This window comes from Amphiprion ocellaris, chromosome 5 (genome assembly GCF_022539595.1).
Source record: "Amphiprion ocellaris isolate individual 3 ecotype Okinawa chromosome 5, ASM2253959v1, whole genome shotgun sequence".
NCBI classification, from domain to species: Eukaryota; Metazoa; Chordata; class Actinopteri; family Pomacentridae; genus Amphiprion; species Amphiprion ocellaris.
This window is the reverse complement of record NC_072770.1, coordinates 24,667,421-24,690,639: the sequence shown is the minus strand read 5'-3', so window position 1 is coordinate 24,690,639 and position 23,219 is coordinate 24,667,421. Positions and strand designations below refer to the sequence as shown.

The window sequence follows — 23,219 nt, the reverse complement described above, 5'->3', positions numbered from 1 at the left end:
CAGCCCAACTCACTGGGAAAAGAGAAGCAACAAAGAACAACCAAGTGTTGTTTAACCAAAGTTAGTACTGTTTGTTAATTGCATATACCTTCATCAGCACAAACACAGTTAACAAATAATGAGGATGGAGGTTGCTATACTAAAAAAAGGAAATAATACAACAAAGTTATCACACTCACCTATTCAGTTTTAACAAAATAAAAGCTTTAAAATGAAAACCTGATCTAGTTAGCAGACTTTATCCAAAACAAAAGTGCAAAAGGTGTAACACCCTATCTAGTGGCTTGCAGTTTGGTTTTGTTTTTTTTAAACGAGGAGGTCATGGTGTCCAAATGAGAGTCCCTACTCTTACCCAATTTCCTGTTATGAAACTAGTGTCTCAAATCCACAGTTGTCAGCACTGAGAGACACATGCACGAGCTGCACAATACACACAAGCTGCTACCAAATGACGGGCTGCCAGCGCTTTTAAACATAGATGTGCAGATAGATGTGGTTTGGTTGGAGGTTTACGCGCTAACAGTTAAATATACATTCATGTGCCTGTAGGTGCAGAAAGAGCCATCACATTAAAGACGGAGATCCCAGGCCCTATGCCTCCGCTGATCCGGGAGATGCTGGAGAACCCCGAGGCCTTCGAGGACAGCAGCGACTCCGGTGACAGCGCTGCGGCTGCTCCCCCTGCCATTCAAGCCATCAAGCAAGAAGAGAAGTCCACGTACGAGTCGGAGGAGGAGGAGGAAGAGGACGACTACTGGGACGAGGAGAAAGAGCGAGGGGCGGACAGTGATGGAGAGCCGTGGGGGGAGACATCAGCAGGGGCGGCGGCTGCTCAAAAGAAAAGCGTGACGCAGTGAGAAGAAGACGCAGATCGCTGAGCCTCACAGAGCAATATCACCTCCCAGGAACCTCACACATTTAGGCTCTTAAACATCCTAAACGGTGTTTTCATACAGCACATATCTACTTAAACTGTACATACAGACTGAAAGGAAAAAATGTGTTCAATTCAGAATAGGAAGTAAAAGCACTACATTTCAGTGGATTGGTGAGGGCACTATTAAAACAAATCACTGTGCCAGACTGTGTTAAAGATATTTGAAAAAGTGTTTTGTCCACACAAAGAGAGGAATTGTTGGACAGAAGTAAATGCACTCCTCCGCTATCTGTTAAGGGCTATGCTTTGTATAAAATTGATGGTGAAAATACATTGCAACAACAGAACTCTACATGGTGTCCGTACGACGCAAATGTCTTCTCAGAATTACCTTTATTACTATTTGGAAATATGCTACTTATTTTTTCAATGTATTTTTTTTCTAAGCATGTACACATTTCTGTTCTGTGTTTATGCCTGTTTGTGAGACCTTGTGTTGTTCTGGTTTTTTTTTTTTTTTTGTATATTTTTCACTCAGTCCTGCTCTCATGGGACTGGACGTGTGTTTTATAAGCTTTAATTGTACGCGTTTCTGCTTTATCGGACACAGTGAAAAGCAATAGCAAAAAAAAAAAAAGGAAAAAGAGCAATAGCAAAGAGAGAGGGAGTCATGAGCAGGACTCAAACTCGCAGAGTGACAAGCACATGGTTATGTACGTTATCCTTCTGATTCATAAAAACCTCTGATGAGTATAATGTAACCTGATAGAGAACAAGAGAAACTTTAATTTCACCTCTGGTGCTTGTGGGCCAAATAAAAAGAAAAGCAAAACAAATTCAGGAACATATCTCCACCTCTCAACAATACACATGTACAATAATCTAACAGCTGAATCTGCAGGGTAGATTTAATGTCATCACACAGTCTCAGGTTGATTCTTTCAGGGCCACTTGTTTCTAGAGTGTTTTCTCCCAACAAGACTCCCCCATCAGAGCTTCTTCTTACACCACAGTTGGTTAAAAATCTCACAATACAATCATGTCCTTGGTGCAGCAGCCAAGTGCAGGTAAGCCATAACATTTTAATTTCCTAAAGAGCGAGCAAAGAATCCTCCCAACAGACAAAACCCCAAAAATCAGTTTACTTTACAGAAACCTCAGGTGTGTGTGTGTGTGTGTGCAAGTGAGAGCATGAACCAAAACACAGTGATGTTATAGAGATGTTACTGTCATTACTGCATCTTCCACAGTTAGTGTTTAGTCCACTTACTAGCATCTGTAAACTGATTTACAAAACTAAAGAAAAACAATCTAAAAATTTTAAAAGACTCATGACTTCTGGTGGACAGCAGGTCACTGATGCGAGCTGACCAAGAATCATATCATCAGTTGCTACTTCCATTGATAAATATCGCACTTCTCTGAGGTCGCAACATAAGCAAAACAAACGCTTCCTGTCGGCTGAATCGCAGGGCAACAGTTTCCAATGATGTGTGTTCATGTGTGTTGTATTTAATGAGTGATGCAAGACATGGATTTTGTAAAAAATACTTATAATCTGTTTTTCATCAAGACTATACAACTTTTTTACAGAAGATGTATGAAACTGACATTATTTGCGTAATGAAAGACAATGTGACTCTTCATGAACTCCCTAAAAGTTAGAGGATTCTCCATCAGCACACTGACCTTAGTGGTGTGAAACATTGCAGCAACGTGGCTGCAACAAATTGTTGATGTAGTTTCAAAAACAAAGCTCAAGTGAGAAATCTGAAAAAGACACGTGATAAGCAGAAATCAGCTCTTATATGACCATTGTGGCAACACACCAGCTGTAGCACCAGATTTAAAGCCATCAAAGACACAGAAGTTTATCAAAAATCAAAGAGTGAGGCCATAATTATGTTTTTTAGACTGATAAGTTGTGATTTTGTCACCAAGGATGAGAACATCACAACCATATGACTGAGATAAAAGACAAAACATATCTTTAATGTTTTCCTTCACTCTGCTCTTCTTCACAATATGTTGCATATCATCAGCCAAGTCTACATAAATGTTGTTTATTATTTAAAGATGTTTCTGAATCATATAACCATGACATGTCAGAAAAAAACTCTTTTCTGTTCCTTTTATCTGTTCCTTAAACTTATTTCTTTTCCTGAATTTGAGCCGGTGCAATAAATAAGCCATGGAAAAGATCACTGAGGCCTAAACTCATAATGATAAATACAAAAGCATGTGATTTCAGAAAAAAGACCAAAGAAAGGTATGACATTACATTTGGATAGAAACAAAACAATATAAACTCTAATAGGGTTCTATATGTATTCACTTGTTTTTTTTTGCGGCAGGATATTTCAAGATCTCAAATGACCTTTAAATCTTGACTCATCTCTGTTACATTGTGTTGTTGAATTTTAACTGATGTCTTACTTTTTATAAACAGTTTCTGTAAGAAATGTATGTATTGTCTTCATGTTCAGGGATGATTCAGACTCCTCACGAGTTTTATTTCAATCTGACTTGTAGCAAAATAGTTTTGATGGACACACAGAATAATACAACAACTGGGCTGATATGTTCTTGTTTTTATGTATTTTTATGAGAAGTTAATACTATTTTTGCTTTTTTTGTTGCCTATTATTTGCTGTTTGTTGTTTCTTGTATTTTGATAAAGGCGCTTTTTGTTCTCAGACTTTTAACTTGTCATCTTCTTTGCCATCACATCTTCACATGATGAATCATATGATGGAAACAACTGCTACTCTTTCAACGCAGTATTTCTGCTGTCTTATACAATCTAAAAGACGATAAACACACATACCTTCACCAAAATCAGCATGTGTGTGTTTTCATCTTTTATTTTACAGCCCCGTCTTTCTGACAGGGGGTCGTATCAATAAGGAAAAATATCAGAAATACACGTTCATGTTCATCCAACCTGGCGTTGCTCTCAACAAACTGAAACCAAACATTTCACACTGCACCGTGACGCACACCCACACATTCACCACGATCTCAGGAGTCACACAGAGTTTATGGGCTGGTATGCCACCAAAATACGATGCAGCGGATTCAGTTCAAGGTATCATAACATCAAGTTCCACATTCACCACAGCAGTTGCAACAAATCCACATTGTAATGAACTAAAAAGATAATAGCAAAGGAAGCACATGTTCTAAAACAAACTGCAAGATGTTGTGGGATAGCTGGTGTCTGCATCGAAAAATATAAAGAGGACAAAACTGTAAACTTTGTAATTAGCACTTACATCTTTAGGTTAAACTTACTGAATAATTCTGAATCAGTAGTGAAACCATTAAACACACTAATAAACACAAATCTGGACACTTACAAACTTTGCCACATTTTCTCTGAAAACAGGCATCTAATTTTAACATTAACAAAACGGGAGAATTATCCCAAAATGTTACAGGTTCCTAAAGACAATTATTTTTGCAGTGATACACATCAACCTGACTATCAGTTCTTCCTTGTGTTACCACATGGGGGCGTCAGCCAGATCACTGGAGAGGATAGGAGAGATTTACAGAAAAGAAAAGACAAAGAAAGATTTACAAAAGGTGCCAAGGGTAAAAAAAAAACAAAAAACAAAACACATTCTACTGTCAATAAAGATGATACTAAAACTCTTAGATCTATTCCTAATAATCTGCTGCTTGCCTGATATGAATGTGTTAGATATTTGCATTTTTTTCCCCTCTTATTGCGTTGTTACATTATTTATTATTTTTACTCTCTAGAGCTGACTATCAGAAGAAAGTGAACTATAAGTCGATGACAGACTTTATAAAACATGCTGGCAGTGAGGAGAGTAATGATTCTAATCATGATGGAGGAAATGGTGTCTTTGTTGCAGTTGGTAAAAAGCCAGATTTGTCACCTCAGGACGGGGTTGACGAGGTCTTTTAAGATCAGTTCCTTCCGTTCATCAGCTCTTGTTTCACAGTCCTGCCTCTTCTCGTCCTGATTCAACAGACAGAAACAAAGATGGATGTAGAATGTAAATCTTGCTGTCGTTTCCTAATATACTTAAACCTAGTGTTTATTTAAGAACCAGTAACACTGAGCAGTGTTTCCACTCTAATGTCTATGATGTATCAATACTGGAAAACAAGGGTCAAGATGCAGTGGCTATTTTGTGTGTCTCCTAAAATAGTATTTTAACATGCACTGATCTGCCTCAACATTAAAACCCTGTGTCTAATGCTCATTTTAAAATATTTTTACTGCTCTGTATTTATAAATAAGTCATGCTTTTACACAAAAAGCTTATAACTGATCTAATTTTCGCAAAATCAACCATATAAAAGTGTCTGAGCTTGCAACAAGGCTGTTGGTTATAAAGTTAGCTAATTATATTCTGTGTTGGCAGAGGATATCCTGAAGCAAATCATAAATGAATGAGTTGATGATGTGTAAGTTCTTTGTGAAAATACAAGTGAGATATTTCTCTCAAATGTCATTGTTCCGTGTTTTCTTTTTCACTTGATCTGGTTTGATAAAATGCATCATTGTTTCTGTGACAGCACTAAACCCAGGTGTCCAACGGTGGAGCTGGAACAAACAGCAGAGCTGGACGACTCAGCTGGGAAACTAGTCAAATATTTGACCACTCAGGTCTGTTGGAAGCCAATGCAGGTGGTGTTAATCCTTGATTAGTTTAGTTGGATGGCAAACCTTTGTGTCTGAGGCTGGTGAGTCCTCACAGGCTGAAGATTCATCGTTGTCATCCTCAGAGGACGAGTCAGAAGCTGTTCAAAAATGGGAATAATTCTTTACTTTGCTCCTCATTATAATGCTGTTAAGCATTAGTCTGGTGCACAGAGAGACTTTTTAAACTTACAGATGCATGTAGAAACTACGATATTTGATCTAGTTTCTGGCACAGTCTCCAACATCTGCTCTAACTGATGAATGTAGCTCACCAGGTCCTGCAAGTTTCCAAATATAAACCCACAGATAAGAAGAAGAACAGGTAGAGAAAAGAGGGAAGTAAATTAAAGTATTTCAATGTAAACTGTCATGATGGTATTGTCCTTTAATTACTTGAGTTTATTAAGTGCTTTCTTTGTGAATAATTGAAGATACCGCTGACATCAATAATGTTTTAAGCTACAGAATGAGTGTAAAATGTGGGGAAAGACGTATTCCCATCTTTTAATTGAATAAAATGGCAATACCAATAATGTAGAAATTCAAACAAGAAAGTCTCATATTCACAGATTGACTTTAGTTCAAAATATTTGCCACAAACAAGAGCAAAACTGGCAGTATCTATAACAGCACAATTCTTTGCTATTCTATCATGCACTGTGAATTGTTATCTAGAACTCTTGACTCAACTCCTGAAGAATGGCAAATCATAAGGAAATATAAGGTGTATTGGTGATCCTGTGAGGAATTCTTGCCTGTTTGTTTAGTTGCTCCTCGTCTCTTTCCTTCTGGATTTTTCTCAGACTGGCCTTCAGCTCCTGCAGCTCTCTCAGCAGCACCTACAGGGGGCAGCAGCATTTAACTCACATCACCTCAACACCCACACAGCTGATGTGTCCTCTTTTCCTGCAGTTCATCACATGACGGTGTGAAGAAATGTTTACTCACTGTTCATGGAAGCTTTTCTATTTGCGCCAGTATGTGAGTAATAAAAGAGCTGCGCTGAACTCTGGCATGAATCTCCAGTTTCCAAAGTGCAACCCGAGCAACTGACGATGCAGAACCGCAGCAGTTATATTTAGAGCTGGATGTGTTTGTGAATTAAATAATATTGATCATGATTTACTTACTTTATTGTAATCTTTCTCTTCCCCGAGCTCTACTTCTAGTTTCTCTCTCTCTGTCCTCTCCTCCTGGAGCCACTCTTCTTTTCTCTGCACCTCACAGCTCAGATCTTGTAATTTCTTCTTCTCACTCTGCACAAAAACAAGAAAACAGGTTTACTAATGAAGTCAGATCTATATATAGGTCATGCTTGTGCAGCATCAGGTCCTGCTGCATCCTCACTTCTGCTGCATGTTTGTATGCCTCTCTCTCTAAAGCCCAGTTGGCCCTCTCCTCCCTGAGGACCAGGTTCTCCTCAGACAGCAGCAGGGTCAGCTGGGCCACCTGCAGCCGGGCTTGGTGCAGCTCAGCATGGGTGTTGCCCTGTCGGGTGCCCAGCTCCCTCAGCTCCCGACGGAGGTTCTCAGCTATATGTTCGCTGGTCTCCACACGGTCCTGCAGCCCTCGCAGCTCCGCCAGAGCAGCCTCGTTCTCCACCTGCAAAGAGACGAAGAGGTACGACCCCACTCTCTTGAAGGACTTTTAAACATTTTACTTACAACCATACGCATGCACAGAAAAAACTGACAAATATGAGTTGGTCAGGCATGAATTTTTTGAAAAAATTTGATGAACTGAGGTGGAATGACCCTTCTTCTTATCCTATTTGTAGAAAGATCTGACCACCTATATCTGGCCTGGTCGCAGTTTGTCATGAGATCAGAGGTTTTCTTATGTTACAGAGTCGTCTGTCCTCTGTCAACCTCGGTCACCATATTTCTTAATCGTCGGCATCAACTAGTTACCTGCAGAGACTTTCTCTTTTCCTCGTCGTGCTTCATTTGACTGGACATTCTCTTCACTCGCTCTTTCAGTCTGTGGTAAAAATAAATTAGGTTAGTTGCAGACTAGAAAATGATATTTAAGTTTGCATATGTCTCAGACACTTGCCTTTCCAGTTCATTGTTTCCTTCTTTCTCTCTGTCAGTCAGAACTCTGATGTCATCCTCCAGGTCTTTGATTTGCTGCTGACTCTCAGCCTTTTCAGTCATAAGTTTACTCAGTTCAGAGTTTAGATTTTCCTGATCGTATTTTACATCCTTTCAGTGTTGTATAGAGAAGGAAAAAAAATATTATACATAACTTTTTATGTCATATCTTTTATTGTGTTTGTTCCATTAATTAGAAACCTTTTTATCAAGCACCAAAGCAGTTGTGTTGCAGCGTTGTTGAACAGGTGATGTGAGCCGTCTGTACCTTGTGTTTTCCCTCCATGTTCTTCAGCATCTCGCGGTCGTGTCTCAGGTTGTCTCTGAGCTCAGTGATCTCCGCCTTCATTGCTTCTCTTTCACACTCCCAGTCCATTCTTGCTTTTTTGCAGTCTTCTTTCTCGTTGTCTGCCTCTTTTTTTGCTGCATCCAGAGCTCGCTGTAAATCCGCCTGCTTTTTCAAGCACTCCTCTAGTCGACTCTGTGGACAACACAGGATGACAGATGACTGCACAGCTGCATTGAAAAATGCAAACATATTTAAATACTTCCACAGTAACTACTAAGATCTTTGTAATGCCTTCACACTGATGCTTCTACTCAGTTCTTGAAATCTCAGTGAACTTTTTCTTCCCACCTGCAGCAGCTGAGCCCTGGGGATGACCAGGAGCAGCTCTTCCTCTCCCTCCTCTTCTTGCTCTTCTTTCAGAGTCTCCAGCTCATCCAGCGGTTTGGGAGCACAGAAAGTGAAGGGATGACTGCATGCACGAACCTCCCCCATCTTATCCACATATACAAACTGGTACTCCACAGTACTGGGCCGGGGCAGGTAGGATGCTGCATTGGGTAGACATTTCTAATTAAGCCTAATGTTGTTGGTTCACCAAATATTTCAGAAGAAAATAAGACTTGAATAGAAGCACAGCAAGCTCTAATCTAAGAGCAACATTTGCAGGAGTTGTTCCAAGAACCTGCACTGCATTACATCAGCAAAGTCTTATTCTTGCTGATCTGCAGTGGTTTAACATTTCACCTTGCCGTCTGTACACTCTGTCCACTACTGTGTGTATTACAAGTAGATCAGACCATTAGTGATGATAAGAAGTTTGAAACTTGCAATGAGAAAGGCCTGCAGACACCTAATGTAGCCCAGACTACCATAAAATACCAGGCTTTGAGTATTGAAGCAGGCGTTTTAAAGTCTGTTTATTTGTCTGGGAAAGGATTTTGTCAACACAATAGTGTTACAACAGAGCAAGATGCGGTCACAAAACTTTATTGGTGTATAGTTGAGATGAATATGAGGGTCAAATTTGGAAAATAGGTTTTGGTCTGACCCATAATTGTGTAATAATGCAGTAATGACTACTGAGTACTCATGAGCTGGAATGTCAGCATGTTGATGGATATGTCATTTTTGGTGTCATGTCATTTTGAGCACTTTTATATTTTAGACCCCTCAAATTTCACGCCATGACCCCTTGAAAAGGCATTGCAGTCGATTCTGTCACATTGTTTTCATCTTGTCAGTCTGTTTATCTGTAAGTGTTTGTGTGATCATAGCAAAATATGTTCTGGAGACACCAACTGTAGAAGGAACCACCACAAAGCTATCTTTGAAATACTGCTAGGTGTTTCTATGTCTGTCTGTAGACACAATAGTGTCACAACTGTACAAGATGCACTCAAAACATCACAGGCGTGTAGCTGAGATAAAAAACGAAGTTGGAAGATGGGGTTGGTCCGACCCCTAATCACGCATTCATGTAGAAATGAACACTGGGCAGAAACTGGTCGTAACCTCAACATGTTGATGGGTGTTGTGGCTGCTGTGATCACATAGTTACTTGTTAAGGTTCAAATTTGAAGAAGATTGAATCATTAACTGTCCTTTTAAAAGATGTTTTGCTGATCTTACCCTGGAAAAGTGCACAGAAGTCGACAGTGGTTCCCTCAGTGTAACCTTCAGGAACTAGAACCCATGTGTACGTGTAATACTGTTTAACTGAAGACCAGCCCATCTGTGACAGGACAGAAAAACACATTTTTTGTTCCACGAAGCATAGAAATGTGCATCTTCTTCACCGCTCATGTAACACAGTAACAAAGAGTTGTGATATTTTCTGTTTTATTTGTCGGGGATGGTGGTGGTAAATTGGGTGAATCTACCTCAAAAATGCCAATCCAGTCACTGCTGCTCCACTGATGGTCTGAGCTCAGGCTGTAGTGACACTCCACTCTGGTCTGGGGGAAGTAGAGCTGTCCCACATTTCGAAACACCACTGTGGACTGTTTATCCATGGTAATAGGAAGCTTTGCTGTTTAGGAAGAAACACACATGGGTCCAGTGAAATGTGCTCCAGTTTCAGTCTGGATGAGAACAGCTGATGAAACGTGATAGCAGAGTCAGTTTAGGAATGCAGCATGGTCAAAACACCGGCCGCCTATGGCTCAACAATATGTTTATAAACAAGAAGCTTATATACGAGTGCTTAGATTCTAGCATATAGTTCACAAAAATCAGACATTGTGAGTGAATTAGTTGTAGCTCTGGGCATGTGGCATTTTATACTCCAAAAATAAAACAAATACATCAATTGACTCTCAAAATAATAATGGCACAATTTTTAGGATTAGACTTCATTAATTAAAGGTTATTAGCAGACTAATAGCTTTAATTGACATTCCAACACTTTTTTTTTTTGACATTTCATTCCTAAAAACCACAATCATGAAAAGATGACTGCATCCAGAAACAATTTTTTTTTTTAAAAACTTGACATTTTCAGTTAAAAATTTAATATGTCTAATCAATGCATTCAGCAAACAAATCAGTTCCTCCTATGTACATACTATTCATGAGAACACATGACGCGTGCCCATTGTTAGTGTTCTGTTTGTAGCTTTCTGAGATAAATTGCTGGGTTTAATAACTTAATGAGCTCTGCGGAGTTAATGTTGGTGTTGGTAGTGTTAATCTTACCTTATTCTGTAGAGAAACGAATGCCGTGTCTTTTCTGCTACCTCATGAGGAATAGCTTTGCATCAGTCTGTAGATGATGAGCAGTCCTGTCAGGTGCAAGAGTTTCACAACCACCCCTGAACCATGTGAACCCCAAATAGAATTGGTGATGCTGGGTGACTCATGGGAGATGCAGTTCATGAGTACACAGCTTGTCAGATGGCAAAGTAGCTCTGCAGACTTCAACTCCCATTGCAGGATACGATTATAGGACACAGGATCTGCTGCTGCTGGTTCCTCCTCACTGCAATTCTTGGTAGTGGCACGAGCAGGGGTTAGGAAAGGAGGGGGGCACTTTCCTCAAGGTCTAGCATGTCTTTTAATAACAATCTAAATGCATCCAACATGGATTCAGTCAAAAAGTATACAAACAACAGAATCCATGCAAGCTTATCTCTGCAATGTGTTTCATTTAGATGAATTTAGAATGCAAAAAGTCTGGAAATAAAATGTTTGCTTCAGACTCCTGTGAAGCAGAAATGAACACAAAGCCGAGTGTTTTGTGTAAAATGTGACGGCTCATCCAACATTTTCCAATTTACAGTAATTTGGACAAAGACTTGAAATATATTGTAAAATTCAATAGCCAACCTTTGATTATATCCTGTGATTGCGAAAGAATCCTGTTCCCACTTTAAACACTTGATGGCAGTGTAGCTGTAGCACAAACCCACATGAAACACAAGAAGGATTTGGGGGCATTTAAGGGCTCACAATTTCAAATTTAAATCTAGAATTTCACTCTGGAGATTGCTCAGTTGAGTTCAGGTTGATTGATATGATTCACAACATATGTCATCTCAAAGTGCATCACATGGTAAAGTGAAGACCTTGCAAAATCATAGAGAAACAGAACAGATCCAAAGATTCATTTAGATCCCATTAAAACACACATTTGACAACACAGATGAAAAAACCCTCCTACTTACCAGGATGAAGCCTCAGGCAGAACCAGGGTCAGTCAGGGCAGTCATCTGCCTCAACCAGTTAGGATGAAGGTAAAGACAACAGGATAGCAGACTGAAAACAGACAATGCGTAAGACAACACTGATAAAGCACTGAGGAGGTTGGTTAGGCCACTAAACTGCAGATCAGAAACATGTAGCTCCACAACTAGAGGAACCTGCAGACGGCAAAACACAAACTACAGGACAGGGGCTTAACCCTCCCGTTGTCCTCATTTACAGGCACCAAAAAATATTATTTCCTTGTCTGAAAAAAAATTTAAAAAAATCCAGAAATTCAGAAAAAAAATTCCCCAAATTTCTGAAAATTTGCAAAACTTTCAGGAAGAAAATTCCAATAATTTCTTAAAAGTTTCCCTTGAAAGTTTCATTTAAAAAAAAAAAAAAAATTTTGCAAGAAAATTTTTGTAAATATTTCCCAAAAATTAGTAAGAATCTTCCAAAAAAATCCTAAAAATATATGAAGTATTACATATATATCAGTAAAACTTCCAATATTTTCTTTCAGAACATTCACAAAAAAAAAATCAAATCATCAGCAAAATTTGCTAGATTTTGATTTTTTTGGTGAATGTTGTTACAACTCAGCTCTGAAGCTACAACAAAACAGTGAGACAACAACAGGGTGGTGACTAAAAAAAAGGTTTTATTGTAATGCAAAACCAAGCCAACAAGGTACACGAAAGACTATAAACAAAACCAGGCTTCTGGAGGTCCAGAAGGAAACAGCTCCTGTCAGAGAGAGACACTGGAAGTGAGGGAGGTTTGATGCAGTTTGAGCCACTTGATCCCAGGTGTGGCTCAATCAGCTGATGACCCTCAGCTTCTGAACAGGCTCACCTGGTGTCCAAGAGGAGGGTCGTCACACACTCCCCCTTAAGATGAGGCTTCCCCTGGGAGTCTGAGACAGCACACATCAACAGTACACAATACAATCGCTTGCTGTGATAAATGGTCACCAAAATACTTTCTGCAGATCCCATAACTGTTGGTACACAATGTCCAGACCACCCTGCGCAGACCCTCCCTCCAGGCAACCCACCTTTCCAATCCTACACCCAGCAACCCCCCGGTGATGGGCGAAGCGCTTTAAGAGTGGTAGGGTTGGAAGAAACAGACAGGGCCTAGGAGGTCTAAGCACTGGATCCTCCAAGCACATTTCACCAGCCAGGGCTCTGGACAGCTGAAAGACCTTGGGCAGCCTAAAGACATGACCTTGGCCAGCACTCACTTACCAGTTTGTGTAGTCTGCACCCTTTTCCACCCCTTTATGGGACTGATGCTGCTGGGCCTAGGTTTAAGCAGACTAACAAACTGATGAACCTCAGCTTTACGGTCATATGAGCCCTTCTTTTTACTCTGCGGAGGGGAAGACTGACTCCTCTTCGACCTAACATATAGAGAGACATCTCTCTTCAAACCAGGCCAAAAGATGTACTTTCGGAGGTGACAATACATCTTACGCACCCCCAGATGTCCATACTGGTCATAAGATGTCCTCAGTATCTCCCCACGGCACACCGAAGGCACAACAACCTGAAAAACAGGATCACAAATGAAACCTTTCCCAGTTGGCACCCATTTCCTTACCAACAGATTGTTTTTCGCCAGATAACCCTGTGCAGAACTCTCCCCATCCAAAAGCGAAGAATCAAACATTGCACTGAGGGAAGGATCAGCTTGTTGTTCTGCTGCCAGGTCACTGTGAGAAACTGAAGGGAAAGAATCAGGTATCACCACAGTGAAGGATACTCTCTGGACCACTCGGCTTGAAGCCTGATTCTGCCTCTCCACCAAACACTGACTGGGTAGCTGTGCAAACAGGAAACCTCTCTGCAACAGAAGGAGAAAAAGTTACTACAGGTTGAGGTGGACCATCAGCCCACACATGGCTACCAGCCAGGTCATTCCCCAGAATAACCTGCACCCCTGGGACTGGTAGAGCCGAATGCACTGCCATGGTCACCTCCCCCTGAACTAGACCACAGTTTAGCCACAGTTTATGGGCTGGAACAGGCAGCACCCCCAAACCCATTCCCTTCATCTGAACCTTTTCACCAGTAGCCGTGAACTGAGAGAACGGCAGCACAGAACTCACAATCAATGTGCAGCTTGCTCCACTATCTCTCAGAATTCTTACTGGTACCTTACCATTACTACCTACCAGGGCACATAACCATTAGACAGAAAGGCTGAGAAATCAGACTGTAACCTACCATAGTCCACTGCAGATTCCCCCTTAAATCTGTGAGAACAGACACCAGGACAGAGGACACCAGTAAACCTCCTGCCAGTAGCAGCGAGCACAACAGGCTCCACCTGCCCACCTTCACAACTACCTTTTACTGGACATTCAGCTTTCCAGTGGCCTCTGCCTCTTCAGTAGTTACAGGAGTTTCCCTGTGCCTGACTCCACACAAATCTGTCTGTTCCAGTCTTACCTGCTGACTGATATTTATTTTTACCACTGTCCTGAGCTCTGTAGTCACCAAGATGTGTCAGCACATAGTCATCAGCCAAAGTTGCTGCTTCCTCTGCTGTCTTCACCTTATGTTCACCTATATAGACAGCAATGTGAGGAGGAACTGAGTTCTTAAACTGCTCCAGAATAATTAAATCACACAGAACATCATATGTGTAACCAAGTTAGGACTGGTGAAGGTCTTCTGGTTTCTTTTAACACAGAACCGACAACACCACCTAGGGACTTTCACCCTAAGAATGTTAACAATCCTGCCTCTCAACAGAGGATTTCCCCTAATAAACACAAGTACGTGCACAAATGAATACAGAGGCGTGTATAGAAAAATATAAATACAATTTTTATTCTGGTACAAAAATATGTTCAGCGCGCGCACGCACACACGCGCGCACACACACACACACACACACACACACACGTTACTATAAATGCAGTTATTAAAAGTGACAGTCACACAGGCCCTACGCAGCTATGGAGGGGAGAAACCTGATTACTGAGCCAGAGAACACAACCACGACAACCTAAAGATAAACGCACACATGGGGAGAAACGAAACTAAACTCGAACCAAGCAAACTAATACAGAACTAGGCAAAACAACTACAAACTAAAAGAAAGAAACAACAAAATAAACAAACAAAAAGACAAGGCAACAGAGGCAAAACGGTAATGAAACAAAGAAATGTTTAAAAACAATCAAGCAACAGAACGATAACAATTAGCATAAACAAACATTTTGTTTACCTCGGATGTCCGACCCTGACGCCGCCGATAAGCAGAGACACCGTCAGCAGACTCTGCACTGCAGCCACAGAACACTGGTCTTAAAAGAAGAAACAATATTAATACAAAATCTAAAGCTTACCAGTGTTTCACGTGCTGCACAGCGCGTACCTGTCCAGGAGTGTTCAGGTGTATACTGGAACTACGTCCGTCAATCAATTTGAACCCCCTGCTGCAACGGCCAAACCAATCATTAGTTCCCCCACAGCTGTATGGCGTGATGGCTAATCAGCCGGTCACATATGCATGAACATTCAGTGAAGAACACCACCGATGGAAATGAGTCGTCAGCTCTCTGGCAAACTCCGTGTGAGTCTGGCGACCAGACTTTTCCCAGGATCTGAATCTCTGCCTGTAGGCCTCAGGTACCAACTCATATGTTTTTAGCACAGCAGCTTTGACAGAAGTATAGACCTTACTGTCTGCTACACTGAGGGCACAGTACGCCTCCTGAGCCTTACCTGTTAGAACACACTGCAGGAGTAACGTCCTCTCAGCATCAGACCAGCCTCTGGTCTCAGCCACTCGCTGAAACAGAGAAAAAAAAATGTATCAGGATCTCGTTCACTAAACTGGGGAACCAAACGCAGATTCATGGACACATCAACCCAATGTGTAGGACCAGACGAACCCCCAGGAGTCTGACCAAGGACACCAGCAGAACTCAGGCTCAGTCTGCGCTCCTCTAGCTCAAGCCTTTTAAGCTCAACCTCTAACAACAGTAATCTTTCACGCTGCTTAAATGTTAAAGTCGAGCTGCTCAAAGCAGCTTCACCAGGAACAGCCTCACCAGAGTCTAAACTAGTCTCAACAGAAGTCATGACTCGATAAACTAATACAGTCCTGATTCAGAGAACTGCTCTCCAACAGGTAAACCTCTGCAGCTGAAACAGCTGACTCGTCACCGTGGTTCCGTCCCTCTAACTGCCTCAACCAGAATCCAGCTTGTGTATCTATCCCCCCACACTACCGACCCCCCAACGGACTCCAAGGGAGTTCGCTCTGAAGCCTAACAGGGACAGAACCACAGCGACTTAACACCGCTGTACAGTTACAGAATCCATAGAACAGAGACACAAACACCAGCATCACTCCCTGGTGACAAACTTCCTCTGAGTAAATATACAAAATTACTTTAACTTACAAAGAGCTGCTTTTTTTTTCTTCCAGAAAACACTCACCACATGTCTCCCAACAACCAGAACGCGCAGACTTCCATAAAACGCTGAACAGCCAGGCCACACCTAGAGTCACTCCAGACAGCACCTGTCTTCATTCACAAAAATTACCAGTCTCTGCCCACGATGGCAATCACCCAGCAAAGCTACAAACACTTACACTGGTTCCCCTAATGTGTAGACGAGCCCCCATTTGTTACATCTCGGCTCTGAAGCTGCAACAAAACAGTGAGACAACAACAGGGTGGTGACTAAAAAAAAAAAAAGGTTTTATTGTAATGCAAAACCAAGCCAACAAGGTGCACGAAAGACTATAAACCAAACCAAAACCAGGCTTCTGGAGGTCCAGAAGGAAACAGCTCCTGTCAGAGAGACACACTAGAAGTGAGGGAGGTTTGATGCAGTTTGAGTCACTTGATCCCAGGTGTGGCTCAATCAGCTGATGACCCTCAGCTTCTGAACAGGCTCACCTGGTGTCCAAGAGGAGGGTCGTCACAATGTTCTTAAGAAACATTTTTAACATTTCTTTTTTTCCACCAAAAAATGTTCAAAGATTTCCCAAAAATGTTGAAAATGTGGACATCAGAAATTTCACTGTGAAAATTGACTTTTTTTCCCCACATTTTTAAACTTTTAAACGGGTCAATTTTGACCCGCAGGACGACACGAGGGTTAAGACTTTCTAAACATATTAATATGGTAATATTTAGCAGGCTTTAAACACATGCAAAGTATTAGCCTTAGTTGTCAGTCAACCTTCATTTTTGGAACACCAGAGGAAGCATATTTGTCCAGATTTCAGAATTCAAAGTTTATTTAAACAAGTAACTTCTAGTTTAAAGGGCATTGAGTTTATACATCCATAAAACTAGTAAAAAAAAAAAAAAAAAAAAAAACTAAATAGCATGGCATAATCAGCATGTAAACTCATAAAATACATGACCAAATAAATGACAAAGAAGACCGTTTAAAAAAAGAAACCATATAAAAGAATAGTCTTGTGTACTAATCTGGCACATACAACACATGGACCAGATTACTATTTTTACAGTGCTGTATTTTCCTGTATTATTTCTGAACTCTGTAATGTCACCAGTCACAAGTTGCAGCATGTCTGTAAAGTTTATGCTACAAACTAAGTTGAACTGAGTTTTAAAATCAACCTGTTTTACCTGTTGTCATTTTATTCACAGAATTGTAATTTAACTTGTGCCAAAGACATTGGATTGGCAAATTAATTCCTTAATTTTCTAAAAGTACCCTATCAAAGGGTAATGATTGCTTCCCATGAAATTCTGCCATATTTGGAGGCCATCTTTATCAAAGTATTTTCTATACCTATTTAATATTGTGAATATTTGTTGTGTTAATACATTTAAATTTTGGTTTCATTTTCACATATTAATTCACTGATAAGTACCGGGCCAGGCTGGACATAGTAACAATAACAGTAGTTTTTTGTTTCCAATATACTGGATTAGTGGGCTTACTGAAACACAACACAAAACTGAACACTCACTTAGACCCTGAGCTTACATTTGGGATAAAGACTTACACACACATCCACAGCATCTTATAGCTACATTAGTGTAGAAATATTTTTAGGTTCATAATCCAGTGCCATGCTGGATCTGTACAGAAAACACCATCCTGAAATGAACAAACAGATCTTTGCAGTAAAAGTAAACATGCATTTGTAGAACAGGTGTGTTTCCAGCATTTGTGGTAAGAGTTGTTAAGGCATTAATGTATTACAAACTCTCCTTGGAGCTATTTGCTGCTATTGTCACTGAGGGAAGCAACGTTTGCTTAGACACACAGACTGAGCAGTGAAGAAAAATGTGAGCATGCACTTTTCCATAGTTCAGCAAACCACCCGTCAAATTAAAGATACTCTGAGTCTGTTGCTGGAACTCCACACATCCTGATCTATTGTCAGAGCGAGTGAACTGCACACTTCTACTGATGAGTGTCAGAGGAAGCTGATTAGCTCAAGAGTTGTTCAGCAGAGATAGAACACCAAGTTCTGCCAGTTTGGCTTTAGCTACATCCTCCCAGCCCTTGTTGGCTTGTGGGTTCCTGGGCGACGGATGCATGATGCCCTCGACTCGCACGTTGATACTTGCAGCAGACAGAGCTCGCCGCGCCCGCTGCTCGGCCACCTTTCCTACGCCAATCACCATGGAGACGTTGAGTGCCTCCACCACCTGGCACAGTGCGATGTCACACAGGGCCAGCAGAGCCTCCCGTTCAGCTGCAGGCAGCTCAGGGGGCGTTAAATTCTTCCCACTGGCACTCATGAAGATTAGTGGGCACAGATTGTGCACAAAGCAGTGTTGGAAGAACAGCTCCGGTTCACCACACAATTTCTTGAAGAAGCCCCAAAAACGTGCACCGCTCACTTCGCTCTGAGTGCAGGCGAGCCCCGTGATCCGTCGCTTCGGATGCTCGTCATCAGGATGACCAACCTCCCCTGTGATCTTCAGCCAGTCAACAACTGACCTCACTTCACCGAATGGGACCTGAGCAAAGAGGACTAGATTATTCGAGTTATTGTGTTTAAGCACAAAAGAATGGCAATTTATCTAAACAAGTCGGGAATTGAAGTTTCCAAAAGCTGACCAGTACACAAATATTTAGAAGTGAAAACTGTGAGGATCTAAACACAAGTGGTGTTGAAATCAAGATGGTACATCTGAATACATTTATTTTTGTTCAAGAATTAGTTGTTGAACCGACCGACAAATGAATCAATTAGAACTATTTTGCAATAATCAAATAATTGTTTGCGAGTCATTAAAAAACAAAAAGCAAAAAAAAAGCTATATATTCACTGTTTTCTGTCTCTCAATGCAAGGATTCTCTGCTTTTCCAGTCGATATCATTATTTTCATTTACTGATAGATTTAGAAAATTTTTCACTATCCTTTCACTCAATGAATAGTCAGTTATTAGTAAAAGTAATTGACAGTATAATAAAAAATGTCACATGTAACCAATAAATCTGAACTAATAAAACCAGCAAAATAAAACATGACTGTGCTTATTGCCTCGTTTTTAACATGCAGCGATTACCTCACTGGGAGCCCTGGTTGTGGAGACTGTGTTAAGCCCAAAGCTAGTTAGTGAAATGCATCAAGTTGCGAAGGCTCAAAATAAGGCCCATAAAGTTTTATACACAATGTATATCGTGGAGCTTTTGAGGCCCAAAAGTGGTTTGAGGCACCTTGATTTCAAACATGTACTGTGGCTGCCGCTGAGCCCTAAACTGTGTCTATAAAATGAATGATTATAATAGTGTACTTTAAATATCACAAAAATCTATTTATTGACACTTGTAGGAGATATTATTGATTTTGTCATTTTAAAGAAGATCTTTAAGCAAGAATTCCTAAATTCTGTGATTCTCTGAACATTAGTGTGTGTTTGCAGTTTCTCAGTGATGGAGATCAGTGTGGATACTGATCAGCTAACTACTGGTACATAAAATCAAACCACAAGGTAAATAATACCTGCAGATTCAGTTAGATAAACAATAATGAGGTATCTCTGTGATCTATTGTTCTCTTGAGGGTTGTTCTAGTACTAAACTGTATTTCTATTGGCTTTTGCAGGTAGCATCTGAGTTTGATTTGTTAACCATCAAACATTTGATCTGGGGATAAGAACAACTTTCTGGGACTTAATATCAGTGAGAACTCTTAGGCCTAGTCCACACGTAGCAGGGTTTTTGTAAAACCGAATATCCTTCCCCCTCCGTCTAGAAAAAAACTTACGTACACACCACCTCGTTTTTAGAAAAAAACTTCATCCATACCTAACCGCATAAGTGCGTTTTTCAGCACATTCATAAGCATGCCGGACCTTTAGGTGGCAGTAGTTCCCCAAATCCTAGCAAGGTGGTGGAGAATAACCGTCCTTAACGTCGTCCTTCGCCTGTGTTGTTGAATGTGGAGCAGTATCTGGGCTTGTAAAAACAAGCAAGTAAAAAGCGCCTGTACAAGAAACAGCGCCCAAAACCTTGTGAGAGCATCCATACTGTTACCGAATGTAAACACAGGTCGCATATGTGACGTAAGAACATATTTTGTCGCAGGCGGTGACGTTTCGAAACGCAAAACCCCGGTTACTGATGTCCACATGCAGACGCATAAAACGGAGAATTCGCAAATCTTCACTTTGGTCGGAGTTTTTAAAAAGAATCGTTTTTGATGACGTAAATCTGCGTTTTCGTGTGGATGATAGGCCGAATCGTAGAAAAATATCTTCGTTTTTGTGAGATACCCGGCTACGTGTGGACAAGGCCTTAGATGAGAAGTGAAATGTCTTCAAGAACCAAAAAAGAAGTGCAGTTTCTTCTACTGAAGCTCTTTAAATAAAGAACTGAGAGAACCTGCAGTTACCTAAAAATAATTTAATACCCAGCAGAAATAGACAGGGCTAAAGGAAAGCATTAATGCTGAAAATAGAGAAGTAATGATGACAGAATTAACGAACGGGTGAAACAGCCACCTAAGAGCATGAATAAATAGTTGAAATTGTTGATGTAAAATGGGGAAATTTATTTTAAAAAGCTCAAACTACGGATAAACTATTAAAAAGTATTACACTTTTGTATACAGTACATGCTTTGAACTCTTCCTGATGTTATGACAACTTAGGACATGTTGTTGTTACGGTTTACTTCCGCATTGAGAACCAATGAAAACCGCTCAGTGCAGACGCAAACAATGCTGCATTACCATGCTATTTTCTATAAAATGCAACTGTGGTCATTTATAAACTACACATGTATGTAAAGCTGTGCTCACTCCAGTCTGCGCCATGCCGAAGGGTCCAGGATTCATCCCCAGGAACAGGAACCTCTGTCCGGGCTGACAGTACTTCTCCACATAACAGCGGTGGGTCTCCCAGGCGTACTCCAGCGGGTTGTAGATGTACCGGACCGGCTCGCTGAAGGAGAGCCGCCGGAGGTGGGCGTTGAGCTCCAGCTCAGCCCGCAGGAACCTGGAGGAGGGAGTCCCGTCCAGAGCTCCACTGTCCTGCTGCTTTGGTTTACCCTGACCCTGGTTTGTCTCTCCATCTCCACGGTGAAGCGTTTCACCTACAGTTGAGTTTTCATCTGACATTTTGGAGCGAAAAAGTATTTAAAAAGCTCCGATTTGTCAAATAAAAATGTAGCATTAACGTTGGGTCTTTGACTGAAACAATGCAATGTAACGGAGGGTTTTGTTGTGTTTTCTTCCTCTGCACCTTCCTGTTAGTTCTTCTTCTTTGCTCATTAAAGATGGTTGCTGCCCTCTACAGCAATATTGGTGTAATTGCAGCAAAGAATATAGACTTCTGTGGGCACCAAAGGGCCAGATTACATCCATGCATCCATCATCTATACACCGCTTAATCCTCATCGCAGGTTGCTGGAGTCTATCCCAGCTGACTTAGGGTAAAAGCAGGGGACATCCTGGACAGGTCGCCTGCCTATCACAGGGCTACACATAGAGACAAACAACCACACTCATATTCATACCTACAGGCAATTTAGAATTACCAATTAACCTCAGCATGTTTTTGGACTGTAGGAGGAAACCTGAGAACCTGGAGAAAACCCACACATGCACAGGGAGAACATGGAAACTCCATGCAGAAAGATCTCAGGTCCAGGCCGGCATGTGAACCAGGGATCTTCTTATTTATTTTTTGTGGTTATTTTAACAATGAAGTTTTAACACACTTACCTTCATTTATAGAGCACCGATTTAACACATAATTCATGTCATGGCACTTCACAAAATTGAACAAAGGCTTTAAAACATTATATTCTAGAGAGAACCCCAGCAAATCCAAATATTTCCTTTGAGCAGCACTTTGGCCTCAGTCAAAGCCTTCACACCTTTACCAGGAAGAAACCTCCTGCAGAACCAGGTTCAGGAAGGGTGGTCGTCTAACTCAACCCGGCGGGGCGAGGGCGAAGAAAATTAGACAGCAGATAGAAAACAGACAAAATGTATAAGAAAACATGTTAATACAGGGGAGGATGGTGGGATCAGAAACATCTAGAAATATCTGCAGATAGAACAAAATACAAACAACTGGCGAGAGAAGACAAAATTAGTAGCATGCAATGATGGCATATGAAGGCATGGAGAAAGAGAGGAGAGGTGCACTGTGCATCATGGGAAGTCTCTTAGTAGCAGTGAAGATGTTTCAGGTTCACGTAAACAGCTCTAACTATAAACTTTATCAAAAAGGAACATTTTTAGCCTGATCTTGAGGATATAGAAGGTGTCACACTCCTGAACCCAAACCAGGAAGTGGTTCCACAGCAGAGGAGTCTGATAACTGAAGGTTCTACCTCCAACTCTGCATTTGGAAACTCCAGAAACCACAAGTAAACCTGCACTGTGAGAAGTGTTCTATATAAGATGGCACCTATAAAGAAAAGATTCATGTTCCATATATAGTTGTATGGTATCATTTGGTAATTTTGCACAATTGAGTTGATTAAATGAATATATTTTCATTATCAGTTACATCAATTTATTTTTTTTAAATGTGTATGTATAACATTTACATAGCTTTTACAAACCATATTTTGAATCCACTTGCCTGAGAGTAATTTTGGTTCCTCTCTGCCATTGCCTTTAGTGGGACAGATTTGAGTGTAACATTGAGGTTAGGGAGAAGTATACGCTCTCCAGCTGTGTTGGTGCTGATTGAGGAATATTATTTAAAGGGAACTGTAGTCCGTTTTATCACAGAGTCCAGAAAGTCTAGAGAACATTCCTCACCAAGAAACTATGGAGGTTACTATGACTTTATTTACTTTGTAATGAAAAATGCTCTTTAAACCTCATTTTGACACAAACCAAAAAATTCTGTATTTACACGTATCTTTCAGTTTATGTAAATTTCCATTTTCATTCAGCTTTCTGGGCTTGTCCCAACATCCTTAACTTTAGTTGGTGCCAATTTACCAAAACCAAGTCCACAAAAGTTCTGACACCTGAGAAAATTACACAATCCATCAGTGGGGTAATATTGTGAAATATAGATTGACACTGATGTGTAAAAGTGACTGGGGTGTGCTTTTTTCGAAAACAAAAACATGAGAGCACCTGATTGCATGAACAATCTATTG

At 40.8% G+C, this 23,219-nt stretch overlaps 3 protein-coding genes across 5 annotated transcripts in view; 1 reads left to right on the top strand and 2 right to left on the bottom strand.

The window, feature by feature from the left end:
- Positions 1-3,575, top strand: part of LOC111587630 (retinoic acid receptor gamma-A-like) — a 38,455-nt gene extending 34,880 nt beyond the window's left edge. For all 3 annotated transcript variants that reach the window (XM_035942667.2, XM_023297659.3, XM_023297660.3), the window contains one exon: positions 550-3,575. In XM_035942667.2, the coding sequence (XP_035798560.1) occupies positions 550-857 (308 nt within the window). In that variant the 3' untranslated portion in view covers positions 858-3,575. The remainder of the gene's footprint in view (positions 1-549) is intronic.
- Positions 3,576-3,723: 148 nt separating this feature from the next.
- On the bottom strand, positions 3,724-10,873 carry calcoco1b (calcium binding and coiled-coil domain 1b). Its single transcript, XM_023297658.3, has 14 exons — positions 10,635-10,873; positions 9,821-9,969; positions 9,570-9,672; positions 8,289-8,488; positions 7,920-8,132; positions 7,614-7,762; positions 7,469-7,538; positions 6,906-7,160; positions 6,689-6,814; positions 6,314-6,397; positions 5,749-5,836; positions 5,583-5,656; positions 4,786-4,868; positions 3,724-4,408 (listed from the first exon to the last, which is right to left on the bottom strand). The coding sequence occupies exons 2-14, from the start codon at positions 9,950-9,952 to the stop codon at positions 4,381-4,383; spliced, it is 1,605 nt and encodes a 534-aa protein (XP_023153426.2). The 5' UTR covers positions 9,953-9,969; positions 10,635-10,873; the 3' UTR covers positions 3,724-4,380.
- A 5,830-nt stretch (positions 10,874-16,703) lies between these two features.
- smug1 (single-strand-selective monofunctional uracil-DNA glycosylase 1) lies at positions 16,704-21,348 on the bottom strand. Its single transcript, XM_023297688.3, has 2 exons — positions 20,893-21,348; positions 16,704-18,603 (listed from the first exon to the last, which is right to left on the bottom strand). Exons 1-2 carry the CDS (start codon positions 21,208-21,210, stop codon positions 18,073-18,075), a joined length of 849 nt encoding a protein of 282 aa, XP_023153456.1. The 5' UTR covers positions 21,211-21,348; the 3' UTR covers positions 16,704-18,072.
- Between the last annotated feature and the right edge of the window lie 1,871 nt (positions 21,349-23,219).

Excerpts from the sequence above, each read along its gene's own strand:
- calcoco1b (XM_023297658.3), bottom strand. The coding sequence starts at position 9,952 with ATGGATAAACAGTCCACAGTGGTGTTTCGAAATGTGGGACAGCTCTAC. Across the intron at positions 8,133-8,288 it reads CCAGGGCTCAGCTGCTGCAG|AGTCGACTAGAGGAGTGCTT; the intron begins GTGGGAAGAAAA and ends TGTTGTCCACAG. Across the intron at positions 6,398-6,688 it reads AAGAGAAAGATTACAATAAA|GTGCTGCTGAGAGAGCTGCA; the intron begins GTAAGTAAATCA and ends TGCCCCCTGTAG.
- smug1 (XM_023297688.3), bottom strand. The coding sequence starts at position 21,210 with ATGTCAGATGAAAACTCAACTGTAGGTGAAACGCTTCACCGTGGAGAT. Across the intron at positions 18,604-20,892 it reads TCGGCATGGCGCAGACTGGA|GTCCCATTCGGTGAAGTGAG; the intron begins GTGAGCACAGCT and ends CTCTTTGCTCAG.